The 17596-nt window shown below is 41.3% G+C and overlaps 4 protein-coding genes across 5 annotated transcripts; 3 read left to right on the top strand and 1 right to left on the bottom strand.

Annotated features, from left to right (window-relative positions):
• Positions 1–1555: 1555 nt before the first annotated feature.
• Positions 1556–2809, top strand: gjc2 (gap junction protein gamma 2). The gene has a single exon (XM_071926474.1). It carries the CDS (start codon positions 1556–1558, stop codon positions 2807–2809), a length of 1254 nt encoding a protein of 417 aa, XP_071782575.1.
• A 2314-nt stretch (positions 2810–5123) lies between these two features.
• iba57 (iron-sulfur cluster assembly factor IBA57) lies at positions 5124–8114 on the top strand. Its single transcript, XM_071926526.2, has 3 exons — positions 5124–5596; positions 6585–6934; positions 7421–8114. Exons 1-3 carry the CDS (start codon positions 5226–5228, stop codon positions 7810–7812), a joined length of 1113 nt encoding a protein of 370 aa, XP_071782627.1. The 5' UTR covers positions 5124–5225; the 3' UTR covers positions 7813–8114.
• A 28-nt stretch (positions 8115–8142) lies between these two features.
• Positions 8143–10773, bottom strand: jmjd4 (jumonji domain containing 4). The gene is made up of 6 exons (XM_071926528.2): positions 10175–10773; positions 9900–10065; positions 9657–9782; positions 9292–9559; positions 8776–8922; positions 8143–8662 (listed from the first exon to the last, which is right to left on the bottom strand). Exons 1-6 carry the CDS (start codon positions 10425–10427, stop codon positions 8327–8329), a joined length of 1296 nt encoding a protein of 431 aa, XP_071782629.2. The 5' UTR covers positions 10428–10773; the 3' UTR covers positions 8143–8326.
• Positions 10774–10914: 141 nt separating this feature from the next.
• On the top strand, positions 10915–16705 carry snap47 (synaptosome associated protein 47). Of its 2 annotated transcripts, none has more exons than XM_078287794.1 (6): positions 10915–11127; positions 11253–11776; positions 11979–12478; positions 12827–12951; positions 15426–15627; positions 16134–16705. In XM_078287794.1, exons 2-5 carry the CDS (start codon positions 11280–11282, stop codon positions 15570–15572), a joined length of 1269 nt encoding a protein of 422 aa, XP_078143920.1. In that variant the 5' UTR covers positions 10915–11127; positions 11253–11279; the 3' UTR covers positions 15573–15627; positions 16134–16705. The 2 variants fall into 2 exon arrangements, with proteins under 2 accessions (XP_078143920.1, XP_071782624.1); XM_071926523.2 differs by having other exon boundaries at positions 10915–11136.
• The last annotated feature ends 891 nt before the right edge of the window (positions 16706–17596 follow it).

The raw sequence follows: 17596 nt of genomic DNA, 5'->3' as shown, positions 1-17596 counted from the left end.
GGACAAATATAGGCAAGAAATTGTGGGTGCTCTCACATCCTCTTTTCACCTGCCTCAATTCATCACACATTATGATCAGGCATCGCTGTTCTTGCTGTGTTGATGTTGTTGTTGTATTGCAGGCCTACTATAGACCTGTCTAAACAGTTTCAACAGCTGACATGTTCAGCAAACTGAGAAACCAAAGCGATTTCACTGAAAATCAGAGTACAAACACACAAACAGACCTTCACATTTGAGTTTCCTCCATATGGCTCTTACCCTCCTATCAGTCAGATGCTTCTATATCCTCTTTTTACCTGAGGACAAAGCAGAGCCTGTTACTTTCCTTACAGAGTTAGACAATATCCTACTTGACAATACAACATTAAACATGAATGTTTATAGTAAAAGCTTTTTAGTGGATTTAATGATTCCATGCAGAGACACAATCACCGCTTAGTCTGAGTTTATGCAGTGGACCATGTGCTAATAGATGACAGCCTCCTGGTTTTTATGTCATATGTTTTTTCATGCCTGTCCCTTGACGTGAAGTGTTCAAGCACCGAGCACAGTATGTTTCTCAAGTGGCACTCTGAGTGGCCTTTGCATAAATGAAAAGAAGAAAGAAAATTTGTATCTGTCAGAATTATTCCCTATTATTATTATGTCACCCTCTTGGAGTGTTAAGCACTTTGGTTCACCCTCAGGACACTCTGGTGCAGCAAAGTGATAATGTTGGTAATAATGGTAACCAAATGGTACTCTGGCTAAACAAGAAGATTTGTTAGCAGGAGGGTTTATGCGTAGCTGAGTGATTTCTCTGTTTGAATGGAATCAGAATTCTCTCCCTCATAAATGAAGCATCTTATTAAACACATCGGAAATGCTGCATGGTGTGTGTTGGGATGGGCTAGCAGGATTGAATGACATCACCCTAGTTGCTGACATGCTTTATCAACACAAGCCATTGTTTTGTCTTGGGCCGTGCAATCAACTCAACATGGATGTCATCTACGTCAACAAGTCCTGCTGTGCAGATTTGTGTTCATAATATGGGTGCAGTTTGTTTTTGAGACATTCACAAAGTAAATGTGTCTCTCGTTCTTGCACTGCAAATACTACAGCTACGTAACTAAGGCAGTGGAAAAACAATTTCCGCATAAGATTACCTGTATATCTGTCATTTATCATTTCAGTGTCTTTGTTTAGTTGTTTCTTTTTGAAAATTTGCATGTCCAGTTCCTTAGTGACCAGAGTGGATTTGTTATGGTTAGACTGTAATAACTATACGATAACAAACACAACACAAACATTTAAAATAAACAATACAAATTTTAACTTTATGGGTATGTTAATAGAGAATAAAGACACATAAAAACAATAACAAAGCAGTAATATGGAGTAATATTCATTGTGATTGTTGGTAAGATATCACAAATAGTTCAAACTGAAAAAAAAACCAACTGACTCATGGCTTTGTCAAATCCTAATCAAGTCTTGATTAAGTCCTTAGGTCCTAATCAATTCTTTTTTTATCTTTACAGATTCTAGTTGAAAAGCTTGTAAGACCAACATGAGCTGGAGCTTTCTCACTCGTCTCCTGGAAGAAATCCACAACCACTCCACCTTTGTGGGGAAAGTGTGGCTGACGGTGCTCATCATCTTCCGCATTGTGCTCACGGCGGTCGGAGGCGAGTCCATCTACTCGGACGAGCAGACCAAGTTCACCTGCAACACCAAACAGCCGGGCTGTGACAACGTCTGCTACGATGCCTTCGCTCCCCTCTCGCACGTCCGCTTCTGGGTCTTCCAGATCATCATGATCTCCACCCCCTCCATCATGTACCTGGGTTATGCCATCCACAAAATAGCCCGTACCTCGGAGGAGGACCGCAGGAAGCACCACAGGCTCCGTAAGAAGCCGCCTCACGCCAGGTGGAGGGAGACCCACCATCTGGAGCACGTCTTGGAAGAGGAGGAGGACGATGATGCTGAGCCCATGATCTACGAGGATACACTGGAGGTGCAGGAGGCAAAACCTGAACCAGCAGCCAGCGCCTGCCGAGAACCACAAAAACACGATGGCCGCCGAAGAATTATGCAAGAGGGACTGATGAGAATCTACGTTCTTCAACTCATGTCACGAGCCGTTTTTGAAATCAGCTTCCTCGCTGGCCAGTATCTCCTCTACGGTTTTCGTGTCGACCCTTCATATGTATGCAACAGGGTCCCCTGTCCGCACAGAGTGGACTGTTTCATCTCTCGGCCCACAGAGAAAACAATCTTCCTCCTCATCATGTACGTGGTAAGCTGTCTCTGTCTAATCCTAAATGTGTGCGAGATGTTTCACTTGGGAATCGGCACGTTTCGGGACACGCTCCGCCAGAAGAGGAACCGGGGCCGACGGACGTCCTACGGCTACCCGTTCTCTCGTAACATTCCAGCCTCGCCTCCGGGGTACAACCTTGTCATGAAGTCAGACAAACCCAACAGAATCCCCAACAGCCTCATCACCCATGAGCAGAACATGGCCAACGTGGCCCAGGAGCAGCAGTGCACCAGCCCAGACGAGAACATCCCCTCCGATCTGGCCAGCTTACACCGCCACTTACGGGTCGCCCAGGAGCAGCTGGATATGGCCTTCCAAACATATAGCACCAAAAACAACCAGCAAACCTCCAGAACCAGTAGTCCTGTATCTGGAGGCACGATGGCAGAGCAGAATCGGGTCAACACAGTCCAGGAGAAACAAGGAGCCAGGCCAAAATCAGCCACAGAGAAAACTGCGACCATTGTAAAAAACGGAAAGACGTCTGTCTGGATCTAGAAATGAATGCCATATGCTAAATAAATAGTAGAAACTTTTCAGACTCCAGGACTACACTGTAAGACAACTGGAGGATGTGTGTGTGATGCGACATTGGACAACAAAACACATTATCAATCACACTGTGAGGTAGAGCTGATGGAGGACACACAAATCTACACGTGACATTGGAACAATATTTAGTAGTATTGGGGAAAAAGAAAACCTTTAAGAAGAAATTACCAAATACAGTGCTATGAATCTTCTTTGTTACTGTAGTGTGCAATTTTGTGCTTACCATAGCTTTGGGACATGGCTAACAGCTTTACTTAGTTAAACATCTCTAATTCCAGCTAAAATGTCAGACTCTAAACAGACTTTCAATGCTTGGAGCTATTTATTTGATCTACCCTTGACTGCTGTTGAACTGGATAATTTGAAGAAATTTATCTTTGAAAGTGTGTGATTGTGGCCTAAATCAAATTTTGAAAATGCAGTGCAAAACACCGTAAAATTGCACAATGACTTGTTCCTGAAGAATCATGATTGTTTGCAATATGGGCGGTCCTCAGTTCAACCAGAATACAGGGGACAAATAAAATTCACTGAAGATTTAATACGATATTTGGGAAAGATGCATGTGTAATATTTGAAGAAGTATTTTGGATGTAGTATGTGTGAGTGTTGCTGGAAGCAGATGACGTGAAATATTTTGATGAAAATAGTGCAATGGGGTTGTGTCACTAGAGGCTCTTGTAGTAAAGATCTGCACTGTGGGATGATCTTAAGTCAGTAAGTGCAAAGCCTTTATCTGTTCCATACGTTTCAAAGCCTTGCAGTGTCATGTTTGAAGGGGAAAAGGTAAGTGAATTGTATTGAAAATTTGAATATTTGTAAACTAAATACTGATAGTTTCTGTAATCTGAAGCAGATAATGCATGCTTTACAAATGGGCACATACAGTATACATATAGGCTACAGTAGAAGACCCATCCTTAGTTATTCAATTAGCTCGACATTTATCTTATGTTTAGGCATGTTATGTCTTGAAGATGAGCATTTTATGTTTTCTGTCATTGAATCAGTATGTTTCTAAAAGTGGTTTCATAGTAACACTTAATCCTGCCTTCACTATTATCATATTCCAAAGTGCCTCAAACTTTTTAAGATTGTTCCAGTGTTTTATTCATGAAGAAATAAACTTATTTGAAACCTCTGGCATCTTGCTTTATGGTATTTTCTCTATTTTTCTGTCTGTGTCATTCTTTCTCTGTCACACACAAATGCAAGCCAGGGTGCATTATAGTAACTGCAAAATGAAATGCTTTTAATGCATATGGTAATTTCTGACTCAATTTACTCCACCATGATCAAATTTGAGTTTATAGGCTTAAAAGCTGATATAAATGCCACAGTAGATCTGGTCTGGTTCTGTGGAGAAATGTTTGGCCAAGCGAGACTAGGCTTTGCTTAAAAGGACTGTCAACCAAGGTGTCAAAAACACCTTCGCCAAACTCTGAATACTTCACTTCCCAGTCAGTGTGCAGGAAGGATTTATTTATTTATTTAAGAAAAACAAAAAAGTACAGCAACATTACTATACATAGAATGCATACAATATAGCTAGGGGTATAACATTATATACAAGAAGACCTTAAAGGAAAGACAAATATTTATCCAATTTCACATTATTGGAATATGATAGCATTCAAATAGGCCTATTGTTCCTATTGTTGTTCCTTATAGAACATTGAGAATAGTTTTTTAATCTGTAAACTTACATTTATGAAATGTAGCCACCAAGAGATTATATATATTTGACTCTTCTTGCTTCTATTAGACTTAGAGAAACCAAAAACAAAAATTTTTTTTTATTGCAACCATGATGTATCAACAAATATATTTCCAAAAAAATAGAGTATAGTATATCGAATAATAGTACTGCTGTTTTTATGTGGGCATCACAAAAGGTACAGTTTACATTGGGATCTCTCTTTAGCTTTTTGAATGTGTGGATGGCAGGATTATATTCATGAATGATTTCAAACGAAGCTTATTTGATCTTATTGACAAGTGAATATTTGTTAGGCAATATCCACACATTGTTTCAGTTTCTATCACTAATAAATTGATTCCAATAAGGCATAACATATGGTATAAAAACATTTAAAAAAAAAACAATTTTGTGGATGATATGAAAGGCACACATTCTCTGTTTACGTGACACAAACTCCTCACTAAAAGAGCATACAGAGTGAGCAAAATAAAAACAGTCTTGCTCGGTCACCCACGTGTTCCAATATTATCGAGCAATGCATTGTGGGTCTTCAAAATGGAGTGTCTGCTGAGGAAGTGAAGTCCCGTGTCCTATCTTATGTAGCAGTGTCGTTATCGGGCGGAGTATCCACACAGTTGCTCCATTTATACACTCGTCCTAATGTATAATATGGGGGTTTTCTGTTTCGCCAAGGGAGCGTTTATTTACAGTAACTGGCTCGGTGTTTATGCGCGTCATGCTAGCAAATCCACCGGTCGGTATTTGTGTTCACTCACTGGTGTTTCACATTCAGCTGGACTCCACATCAAGAAGTACAGCCAGGAGGCGGGTAGAAACGCCCCGGGACAGTATGTGTGCTATAACCTTCCTCACAGGACCGTGTTCAAAATCCAAGGACAAGACACAAGTCCGTTTCTTCAAGGGATTATAACCAACGACATGGGTTTATTTGAAGAGCCCGAACACAGAGCCATGTATTCTCACATGCTAAACGTGCAAGGAAGAACACTATATGACATCATGTTGTACAGGTACTGCACACTTGGTAGTATTTTTGAACAGTTGTTTTTTTTTACCCACGTTGTCAGCACTTTTTTAGTATAGTTCACTGTACAGTAAACATGTGGGTGTGGCCACTTATCTATGTAATGCAGCTGCCATGCCATCATTACAGTGGCAGATGTCAGGGATGGAAAGGAGTGTGTGTACAGTTTGGCTCACACACTAAGCACATGCAGACTCTAATCTAAGCCAAATTAAAGGAGAAATCCACCATAAAAATGGCTATTATAGCGATGTACCTTGGATTTCTGCGTCCATTTTGTTGTTTGGTGATGTATTTTTCTAATTTCCATGGATAACTTCCCATCATACCTCCCATCCAGTTAATGTTATTTACCGTATTCTTATGTATTTATTTTGTAGATGTAGCTAGGGTGAAAGAGTCTGGTCATTACCCAGAACCAGTGGTGTTTGAGCTGAGTGTTTGTTCAGCGATCTAAAACATTGATGGTAAACATCAGGTTTTGGTGTCAGTTCCTCACAATAAAAGAGCAAGGGCTTCTTTCTAGACTCACAATTTTGTGCCGGCGTTCCAACAATCATACAGGGAGAAATCCATCGTAGAAGATACAGAGATAACAATTTCTCCACCTACAATAGCAAATGTACAAAGCTAAAAATGATATTGTTATAATTTCATATCGAAGAGTGTATCTCTTGGATTTGGTCAAGAGTTTCCGGAATTGGCCACCAGCACATAGTTGGCTACCAAGTTATATATGCTCATACACCCACCTTTGATTGAAAGCAGTAGGTTCACGCCTGTTCTCTGGGGGTTGTTCAGAGTCATTGTGGGAAACATAGGAAATCAGTAACTGAAGTAGATGAGGCAGGTTGAGGGAAAGTGGGTACACAAAAAAGTTAATTGCAACACACTGAACATCACAAATTGATGAAATCTAACTGTAAGAGTATCTGGGGGTGGATAAGGCTCTCACTTGCTGTATTTCCTTTCAGTCTGAAGGAAGCAGAGGCAGGGTGCGGTGTTCTCCTCGAGTGTGACAGCACGGTAAAGGACTCAATCTTGAGACACTTGAAGGTGTACAAGATCCGCCGGAAGGTAACCTTAAGCCCCTGTCCAGAGCTCTCCGTGTGGGCGGTGCTCCCCCGGCAGAAAACCCCAGGTCAAGAGGTGGGTAAACCTGAGATCTCCGCCCCAGAAAAAGCTCTGGTATGGGAGGCTGATCCTCGAACTGAAGCCATGGGCTGGAGATTGGTGCTGGACAGTCAAGTTGACCCCTTGGATGTGATTGCATCGTGTCAGCAAGGTGACACAGAGGAGTATCATAGACATCGCTATGCAATAGGTAAGACCAATTAGTAGGTTAGAGTACATCAGTATTAGAAGAGGCATGTGGAGAGAAGTATGGTTTTGTATGCACTAGAGATGGGACGATATGCTTCTCTCATGATGCGATTCTATGTGCGATATGGGGTTCACAATTCGATGCAACCACGATATCATGTAATAAATAAAGGTTCAGTGACAACAAACAGACTGCAGAATTATGTTCATTTCTGAGCCACAAATCTTTCTAGCAATGGAATTGGCTTACTAGAATGTAAACAACAATTTAAAAATGTCATTACAAAGTGCAAATAATATGATTTTGTTGGAGAGCTTGTGAAATTGTGATGGGCAAATCATCTCATTTGTGATTACTACAGCAGAATATTGTCACATTTTTGTATTGCAATATATTGAATTTCGTTATATTGTCCCATTTCTAGTATGCGCATGTGCTCGGGAAATTTTGTGACATTTTTAAAACATTTTTGTCATTGCTGTCTAGGGCTCCCTGAGGGAGTGAAGGACCTTCCTCCTGGCGTGGCACTCCCACTAGAATCCAATCTCGTCTACATGCAGGGCATCAGCTTTAGCAAAGGCTGTTACATCGGCCAGGAGCTCACAGCCAGGACTCATCACACCGGGGTGGTGCGGAAACGCCTGATGCCAGTGCGCCTGTCAGCTCCAGTCGAAGACCTCGAGGAAGGAGCTTCGCTACACACGCAGTCGGGCAAGGCAGCTGGGAAACACAGAGCAGGAGTTGGAGAGCTCGGTCTGAGCCTAATCCGCATGGCTCTCTCCAAAGAGGTGCTGGCGCTCAAATCGTCTGACGACACCACAGTAACACTCGAGGCCTCTGTGCCAGACTGGTGGCCTAAAGACTTAAAAACTAAGTGAAGAAGGCAATGTTTTATTGTTCCCAAAAATGTGACATGCATCACAAGTGACAGACTTCTAGTAGACAGGACCCTGAAGTATGTTACACTGTCATTGCCCTTCCTGCTGTTTCGCACTAATCCACATTTGAGAATGTTTTCCCATTTTTGCTTTTTTTTTTTGCAGTAACATTTTCTGTTAGTGATTATTCCCACATTTTAAATTAATATTTACCTCAGCATTATGTTATTTAACAGATGTACTACATCACTTTTCAACATGATATACATATATAGCTCTGTTGTTAAATAAATATGCAGAAACACAATGCAGAAACCCTTATTTTTTTCTCCATTTTATCTTTCAATTCAATTTCCACACATTCACAGGCACATTTGAGACTGCAATACATCTCAGACCAAATGTGCAGTATTACCTTTATCAACATCTAATTCACACCACACAAATTGGCACAGTTTTTATTCAAGCCATTGTCAGGTTAGGTTTACATCCCAGGGAGACTACTGAACATATTCTATTCCTGGTAAAGGAGATGCTGCCCTCTTGTGGACTGTATGGTGTCTCGAATTTGCTGCAACATGCTTTCAGGTTGTGAACTCAGTGTTGAATGATCGAGCCGCTTAAAGTCCTCATTGCAGAGTAGGCATTCAAGAATATGAGCCACTCTTTGTAGGTCAAAGGCAGCGTGGTGAGGTCCAAGTGTGGCGAGGGTCTCTGAGAGATGCCTTGGGTAATCAGAGGAGTCCCCCGACGAGCACGAGCTCAGGAAAGACATGCGGTTGTCAGCAATGATTTTCAGGAACGAGGCAAATTCCCCATAGTCGATACCAGAGCAAGACTTCATGATGACCTGGGAAAGAAACACAAAACAATGATCTTACATAAACATAATACTGTATACATTCAAGATAACAGCATATTTCTAGACAGCATGTAGACTGAGCAGTCTTTTCCCTACAGTACCTGGCAGTGCTGATGCCATGAGTCCATGGTGTTTCTCCACTCCTCTATCTCTCTTTGGACAGAAGACAACTCGTTTTGAAGGAACTGCCACATGATGTCAACGTTGCAGCCATTCAGCCAGTTATGATTAATGGAGATGGTGTCCTCCTGCAAGACAGGGAAATAAGTCAGGATCATGATAAACTGTTCACATCAATAAAACACACTGTTTTACATCCATAAAAAAAATCGCATGTCCAATAGGGACATGTGAATTCTGACATATGCCATGACATATGCATTTGGTAAATGATGTTATGTAAATTGTGGATGTAAATGTACACAATCTATAGTATTCTAAGATCAGAAGAATATAATGTGCATTCTGTTTTAGGATGAATCTTAACTATGCATTTGATGTAATTTTGCTACCACCTATGAAGCAGTTCAAACTGGATCAAACATTACCCTTTTACTTGTTAATGAGAATTTGTAAGCTCTACTGGAAGTTGACAACATTACCGTTACAGTTCTTACCAAATTATAAACTTGATGGTGCCAACCACTGGGCACGAAAATAATTTCACCCGCCTCTTGAATAATTTCAAGAGGCTGACAGGCTTCATCAGAGTGTGGGAAAAGGCCTCTGTCTCGAAGGTCAGATGAAGTTACATCATAAGCGAGGTTGCCATGAGTGTCTCGTAAAAAGTCCTCCTGGCCTGGGGGGTACAGGAGCCATTTCTTCCTGCCACAGATGTTTGCAGACCAACTGTAGGAGCGGAACACATCAGCATGGAACGGGGTCCTAGTGACAGGAAAGTTCATGTCATTGTACAAAGAAAGAAATAATGAGCTGGTGCACATTTCTACTGTGGACTGTATTAACGCTGACATTTTCATACCATGAGCCTTTGGGTCCCATGTAGACAAACCGATAGTCGTCCACTTCAAGTGTATCCCAGTATTCATTGAGCCAATCAGAGGAAAAGAACACTGGTGTGGTGTAAACATTGTGTTCTGGAAAGTCCCTGTAGTAAAACAACAAACCAATATTCATCATGGATAGGTACATATACTGTACATTACAGGTATATGACTATCCACAAAACAAAAAAAATCAAGTTAAATCAGTATTAATGTGAGACCTTGACATGTGCCAGTCTTTCAGATAGAGACATCCTTTAGGTGATGAGTGGCCATTCTGGATGTATTCCTTCCAGTAGTGTATGAATTCTTTAAAAGGCATAATTTGTTTGGGGTTTGCATGGTATTCCTTTGCATTGCAGTTTGCAACAGGAACTGGAGCCTCATCTGTAATGAACAAAATAAATTTACATGACAGCATTCACATGACAGCAGCAGTTGTATGCACTGACAATAATGTGTGGTAGTTAATACATTAGTACTAAGCTTTACTTACCAAACTCTTGCAGCAGTTTCTGGAAATTAGGTTTCCCCTCCTCAGTCACCCATTGTTTTCTACACTTCCAGTCCTCAGTAAACCTTCTTGAAAACATACATGGGTGGTTGGGAAGTAAGTACTTCTTGAAGAATTTAGAATAGCTCAGTTCCTTGTCAATGTAGTCCACAAAATGTGAGGACCAAAACTGCTCATACGATTGTCTGGGTATTTTGACTAGGCTGCAGCAAGTATGATATGATTCCCTGTCCATGATGATGGTAAACAAAACCTTGGCTAGCTAGTTAGCTAGCTAGCTGAGCTGTCACTGTCTGGGTAGCAAGAACTGTTGCTAAAAGCTAGCAGGCTAATTGATTTACGATTAGATTATGCATCTCCTTCCACTTGTGTTGTCCAATTTAACGCTTATTCAAGCCCAAAGACTAACGTTTGGCTTTTCTGAAAACAGGTCGCTCCATACGATTCCATCGCGATGATTGCAGGGAAAATACAAGAACGATTCACATAATTTATAACGTTACTGTTCTTCTATTTTACGTATATTACCCCTGCCTATATTAACACTGTTATTCAATTAATACTAACACTACAAATTATCTTAATTCAAATCCGTTTATCTTTACAAAACCTTATCGAGATATTAAAATTTGGTGGCATAATTTTCTAGTCGGACAGTAAATACTACTGTACACCTGCGACACGTCACTTCCGTGATAAACAATATTGTTTTGAGTGAGTAACGTCACGCTCAGCCGAACAAGATAATGTACTCGAGTAATGTTGTGTGGGACGGTTGTGCTTTACTAGGGGGAAGTGAAAACTGTTAAGAGGATTCATAGCACTATAATGACGCACTCTTATAATTGTGGTCAACCGGACAGTAAGCTGCTTCTTCACAACTGAAACTGACGGCTCAGCTGAGCTAATCTGCTGCCTGGATCCTTTATTATACTGTAAACAAAGTAACGTTATGTTCAGTAGCTAGACAGAGATGAGTCAATACAACAGATGAAATGTAACAGTGGCTGCATGTGGATGGTTAATGTTTAATCCTGGAGCTGATTTGTCCCTGTCCTAGGTGAGTGCATCGCCAACTCCTTCCAAAATGAGCCGGGACGTTCCCATCCACAGCTGGCCTGGCTCCTACTACATCAACAGTGAGAAACGATGGGAGAACGGCACCCTGTCCCTCACCAGAACCACGCTGCGCTTCAGCTCTGACCAGAGCAAGGAGAGTCTAGCCAGCTTCCGCCTCTCCCGGATCATGGAGATCAAGATGGAGTCATCCAGCTTCATCTTCAGCACCCTCACGGTGCTCGAACAGGGCAATGTGAAGCACTGGTTTGGCTCACTGAAGCCCAACAGGGTGGTGGTTTACAACGTCTTGGAGCATTTCTGGAGAGAGCGCCTTCTGTCTCCCTCCACCGAGGCGCAGGGGGCCGAGTCCCAGCCGTCCAAAGGCAGAGAGCTGATCAACCTGGTGGCCGGGGCCCAGAGACGACTGGAGGACACGGGCAGAGTCCTCAGCCACCAGGGAGAGCAGTTTGACAACATGATGCAGGGGCTGGAAAAGATTGACTCCGATCTGGGCGTGGCTGACAAGTAATTACCTAAATATGTCCAGACTGGATGCCATTTTGAAAAACATTTTGTTTGGAATATATGTTCTTAATTCATGTTTTGTGTTTATGTAGCTGTACAGTTTTGCCTAAATGTTTTGTTAGCTGCTAAAACCTCATAGCTGCAATACAAAATAAGCCTAATCTAATAGTGGTGACCTGATCCCTGTCTACTCTGTCTGCAGACTTCTGTCAGAACTGGAGTCTCCTCCCTGGTGGCCGTTTGGTAAACTCCCCTGGAGAGCTCAGCAGGAGGCCAAGGCCGAGGATGCTGCAAGAGCTGCCGCCGGCGCCGCTGGGAAGGGCTCAGGTAGGAACAAGGTGATCGCCAGCGTCCCGGCCGTGGTGTCCAAAGGCGGGGACTCAGACTTGAAGCCCGGATGCTTGTTGGTGCTGGTGTCCTCGCTGGAAGTGCGAGACACAACCTACCAGCTCCTTCACCGCTTCGAACGGAACGAGGTGGACGAGATCAGGGTGCACAACCCATACGAGATCAGCATTAGGCAGCGGTTTATCGGGAAGCCAGATATATGCTACCGGCTCCTGTCCGCCAAGATGCCAGAGGCGATGTCAGTGATGGAGATGCAGTACAAAAAGAAGGTGGAGTACACCAGCGAATACACCGCCTTCAAGACGACTCCAGCCTCATCTCCGTGTGACACAGAGGGTTCAGTTTGGAGTCAAGGTAAGGAACATAGATATTACAACAAAGGCACTGTGCTTATTGTTTCCTTGTTGTGTAATTAATGCACTGCACCATATTATGAATTTGACCACCAAGTGGCAGTAAAGCTCCATGTTTCTACCTCTGCATTTTTTTTTTCAGTGTGCAACCACGTGTAAAAACATTTCAAGCACATGACTTTTGCGCAAGGATCTAGGTGTGTTTCCTTGAAAGAAATGTGTTTTGATAAGAGTCAATTCACCCTAAAGGCCCCGGTTGCTGTACTTTGAGTTTACTGTCTGGCCTCCTCATAAACAACAGATGCACTCTGCACTTTTTTTCCCCCCCAATCTCCGCTCATGGAGTCAGGTTTGCTGCAGAGGTGCCAAGATACTGAACTCCCAGTGGAGGTCCCAGCAGGGGAGCTGTCCCAGTTGCAGGTGCATGTTCTCCAGCCATCTGTCAGTCAGGCTGAGGCCCAGGAACTCAAACAGGTGAGGTCCATAGCTCTGTCTCCCACTGCCCGTGTCGATGTATGACTTGCACTGTTGATACATTTAGATTCATTCATATTTGTATGTACAAGGCAGGTAATACAAATGTTATGTCTACGGGCGACAAATTGCTCGACACTTGCCTCAGTTTGTGGCTGCTGTTACTCTAAATTATCCTATAGTTTCAATAACACATATTTTGACTTTTGTTAGTTGTTTTATGAAGTGTAGAACTGATGTCATTACAATAAGTTTGAGAAAATAAGCTCTATTCCATGTGAAAATGAAAAAAAAAAATGGTGAATGTTATAGAGAATGGTATTTCCAGTCCAAACCACAATTCAGCATAATGATTTTTATTTTTCATCCTGTATGTTTTAAATGTTAGTTGGTGAGACCACAAACCAAAGTCTGTATTGGGTTTAAGAGAGGGAAAGAGACATGGTCAGTTAGTTGGTCAGACTGTACAAAGTCTTTCCATTCAGAAGCTTGTAACATTGTGCAGGGTTAGAGGCATGGTCTATGGTGGCAAGACTTATACAGTGACGCAAATTCTCACAATATTTTTTTGTTTAGCACACCAGTACAGGTTGCTTAGAGCAAGATACTTTGTGCAAAACCTTTTCAGTATACAACTTTCATTAGACCATGGTTACATAAACATCACGTATTTAGCTTGAATCTTGACTACAGTAGTTAATGCCAATATTTCCTTACTAGGACTAACTGGGGCCAAGACTATATCATACAGACCTATAAAACCTATCTTGAATGAGGCATTGTAGGCACTTTATAACTGATACTTAGTTAATTATTGTACATTATAACAATGTCAACATATTTTTTTCTTAGTGTAGTTCACTATCGTTTTTGTCTATATAATCATTTATCAAACAAATTCATCATAGCAGTGACAGTGCTGGGTCAGTCATGCAGTGTTGCTTGTCTATTGTTTCTATATCAATGCCGTATTGTCTATTGCTGATAAGTTGTAATAGTTCAAACTTCAAAGGCTACCAATTTTGACTTAATGTTACACTTTTGCACACACCCTACTCTTAATGTAATTCATGTCAAGATTAGAATCTACAGTCGGGCAAGTTGTAGAGAGGCTCTCACAGTTTAACGTCCTGCCCTAAGTGCTTTAGCAAATATCCCCCTTTGTGCAAGCATATTCAAATGAGGATTATCGTTTGAAGTTGAAAATTCCTAGTCGTTAACAATTTCCTAGAAACTGCTTCACTCATAAGTATGATAAAGCCGTTTTTTTTTTAATCTCATTTATTTGTGTATTAATTCACAGTCCTTAAAGTTCTTCGAAATTACCCCGCTCATGCGCATGACACAGACACATATATTTTTGTATTAAATCTAGCCTAAATGTTTAATTTTGGGGGTTTCTACATGACTTAAGTCCTCTAGCCGTTGTATAAGCAGCAGCTAAAAATAGTCATTTTCAGTGTTTTTTCTATGACACACCAGAATTCCTGTAAATGTAACTGCTGGGCATGATTCAGTCATATTATCCTGGTTTAAATTGTAAAGTTACAAAGTTGGGAGATTGAATACAGTTGTTCTTCGGTGTGTACTGACATACTATCTGTTTTCTAACTGCTGTCTGGAGCAGTTCCTGTGCTCAGTTGCAATGTCCGCGTTTACTCGCCAGTGAAAACTGACATAATGTCAATGTGTGTGTGTGAGCATGTGTAGGATAACATAATATTAGTTTAGAAACCACGGTGGTGGGGTTTGGAGTGAGTGTTTATTAGGTTTTGCTTGGCACATCTTGGTGTATTTAAGTTGTTCCATCAACCATAACATACACAGTTGTTGGACCATGCAGATGTAGTTGCAGTATTCCTTGAACCCGGTGAAAGTAGAAAACAAACGTTATTGTCCGTCTGATATCAATGAGCCCAGCAGACGAGCCAAGACCTCTCTCCTCAAACATATTCTCAAGTATCATACACTTGAAATCATAACCATCATATACCTGCCACATGAGTAGCCGCTATTGCATCATTGGTCGGTGTTGAATTGTAATGTTGCCGTCTCGTCTGCAGACATTTAGCAGCTGCTCATTGTCTGTGGCCAAGGCAGGGAGAGAGAACTGTGAATAAAATGACTTCTCACTCTTTTCTACTCCTCTCTCTCTATCCCATTGGCGCACTCCCTTTTCTAACTCACTGACCCCATCTTTACACCTCTCCACATATGGTCCACAAGCACCAGGTCCACACTCCCAACTGCTCCCCCATTCTCTGTAGATTTCCATATTGAATCTCCTCTTCTTTTATTCGTGGCCTGCTCCTTGTTTGTCCAAGTTCACTGGGGGCCGGTGTGCAAGTACTCAAATTAATGATGTATAGTTTGTCATGCTCTTTTTATGTGTGTGTGTATACATGTGTGCGCTTGTTTGCTTGTGTGTTTGTTTGTGTGTGTGTGTGTTTGTTTGTGTGTGTCTCTGGGCCCAGATGCTGATGCAGCTGAAGAACCTGGCTCTGGAGGCAGAGACGGAGCTGGAGCGCCAAGACGAGGCTCTGGACGTCCTGACCAGCTCCACGGACCAAGCCACCATGCACATAGACAAGCACACCTGCCGCATGAAAAGATTGCTCTAGCTCAGACAATCCAACAGACACGCGCGGTCAACATGTCACTCCTGAGAAATGCACTGTAAGTTTATTCCTTCTGCTTATGGGATTGGTAGAATTTCAGAACATTAAAGTAATAATCCACAACATTTTCATGTACATAAATGTCCGTTCTGCTGCCCTCTATCACTGATTGATGTAACGCAGTAGTGATTCAACTGTTACCCAGTTTATGAAAGCTTTGACATTTCTTACATTTGCTGTTCTGAACACCCGCTGTTGGGTAGGTCTTTTCCGGGAAAAATCCTCTGGCGTACAGGAAGTGATGCGTTTTACATTTCCGGCAGCAGCAACAGTGGTTTGTTTTGAATAAATACAAGAACTTAGCTATAGCTGCTAAATGATAGCCACTAGATTGCATTTACACTAGTAGAAAATGTTAATATTCCAAGAGATGTAAACTGGGACTGTTCTCCATTAAAGTGAATTGCAAGTAATAGACTGATAGATGAAGTTTGCCAATGCCATTAACATCCCCGTTTCTGATTCATTTTATTTAATTTCTCTCCTGATGCTTCTCTCTCTCAGGTCCACAGCTCCCAGGTGTCAGTTATCCCTCCTGGACACGGTTTCCCTATGGCTTGAAGTGTTGCATGTCTCAATATTGCTGCTGTGTATTGCATCAAATGGAAATGTCCTATCGTTATCAGTGTAGAGGGAGAGATTGAAAATGTGCAACTAAGTCCTTGGACTCTTTAAAAACACAGAACACAATACACCCATCTTCTCTGTCCTTAATTATTTAAACGTAAATACTATATGGTAAATGGTCCAAATGTATATGTATTGCTAGAGATTGATACCTCCAACATGGTTGGTGTTGTTATAAATCTGTTTTATCTGTAAAGGACTTGCACATATATTGTAATTCTGTAATTTTACTGTGGTCTGTTATGATTGTGAACTTGTAATGAGCTGTTAGTTAAACTTGAAATATCTGTAACATGTTTTACATTAATGACCTGGGTGCTGCATCCTGCATCTTGTTCTTTTTGCTGATGATACCAAACTTATCTTGACACATAAAAACGTCTCTTACAGCTGAAGGAAATAATAATCTGCATTTGGTTAGAGCTAAGAAAAGTATCTCTCAATATGAACTTCATCATTTTCATAGCAAAAAACAGGAAATGCAGCAAAACAAATGCCCATTTATCTACTGGAAAATATTTCATTTCTTTTCATCAGCCAGATTCGTAGAAACTCTGAGATAGTAAAAACGTATATACTATGTTTGCAGTAAAATGTTGAAGTCTCAAATTATCATCAGGTTAGATGATACGATCATAAGATTAGTGGTTTGGTCTTTTAACACTATTATAGTTTGATTTATGCTTACCCGATGCATTGCTTGTTCTTCCTTATTTGCTAACAATCTCCTCAGGATCCATATTTTAGAGAATAGATAAGAGGTTTGTTAGATGAGCCACTTTGAGTAGCAGGACCGATTGATTATTTAGCACCACCCTTTTGTCAACCTAATATCGACAGCGTAAATATATATCAAATCTGTGTTTTATTTTCAAATACATAAGTCAACCAGAATCCCTTCCCATGTCCTTCAAAATTTCATACATACAAGTTCATACAACAGTAGACACAAGCTGCACCATCCTAAGTACTTTACTAGTCATCATCAGTTCTACATAAGATATAGAGGATCTCGACCGTGGAAAGTTAGATTCACATTGACAATGAAACTATCTCCCTCAGCTGTTTCATATATAGTCTTAGAACCTGTGTGATGAACCAAATCGCTTGAAATCTTGCCTCAGTAACTCAACATACACGTTCTCTTTCTCTCCCTACTATTGCAAGCACACAAACACACACACACTCACACTCATTACCACACTGACTTCCCCCTAGGATTTAATTTCCTGTGTTACGGCTATTTTAACTTTATTTTAGCTCCCTTGGCACTTTATGGATCTTATTGTTATTCTATTGTTTCTACCATGCTGTGTCCTGACCTGTTGTCACTTAGATTC

Source organism: Centroberyx gerrardi, chromosome 13 (genome assembly GCF_048128805.1).
Source record: "Centroberyx gerrardi isolate f3 chromosome 13, fCenGer3.hap1.cur.20231027, whole genome shotgun sequence".
Taxonomy (NCBI): Eukaryota; Metazoa; Chordata; class Actinopteri; order Beryciformes; family Berycidae; genus Centroberyx; species Centroberyx gerrardi.
This window is presented reverse-complemented; position numbering and strand designations above follow the sequence as displayed.

Excerpts from the sequence above, each read along its gene's own strand:
- iba57 (XM_071926526.2), top strand. The coding sequence starts at position 5,226 with ATGTATAATATGGGGGTTTTCTGTTTCGCCAAGGGAGCGTTTATTTAC. Across the intron at positions 5,597-6,584 it reads TATGACATCATGTTGTACAG|TCTGAAGGAAGCAGAGGCAG; the intron begins GTACTGCACACT and ends ATTTCCTTTCAG. Across the intron at positions 6,935-7,420 it reads TAGACATCGCTATGCAATAG|GGCTCCCTGAGGGAGTGAAG; the intron begins GTAAGACCAATT and ends ATTGCTGTCTAG.
- gjc2 (XM_071926474.1), top strand. The coding sequence starts at position 1,556 with ATGAGCTGGAGCTTTCTCACTCGTCTCCTGGAAGAAATCCACAACCAC.
- jmjd4 (XM_071926528.2), bottom strand. The coding sequence starts at position 10,427 with ATGGACAGGGAATCATATCATACTTGCTGCAGCCTAGTCAAAATACCC. Across the intron at positions 9,783-9,899 it reads AAAGACTGGCACATGTCAAG|GGACTTTCCAGAACACAATG; the intron begins GTCTCACATTAA and ends GTTTTACTACAG. Across the intron at positions 8,923-9,291 it reads ACCATCAAGTTTATAATTTG|GAGGACACCATCTCCATTAA; the intron begins GTAAGAACTGTA and ends CCTGTCTTGCAG.
- snap47 (XM_078287794.1), top strand. The coding sequence starts at position 11,280 with ATGAGCCGGGACGTTCCCATCCACAGCTGGCCTGGCTCCTACTACATC. Across the intron at positions 11,777-11,978 it reads GATCTGGGCGTGGCTGACAA|ACTTCTGTCAGAACTGGAGT; the intron begins GTAATTACCTAA and ends CTCTGTCTGCAG. Across the intron at positions 12,952-15,425 it reads AGGCCCAGGAACTCAAACAG|ATGCTGATGCAGCTGAAGAA; the intron begins GTGAGGTCCATA and ends CTCTGGGCCCAG.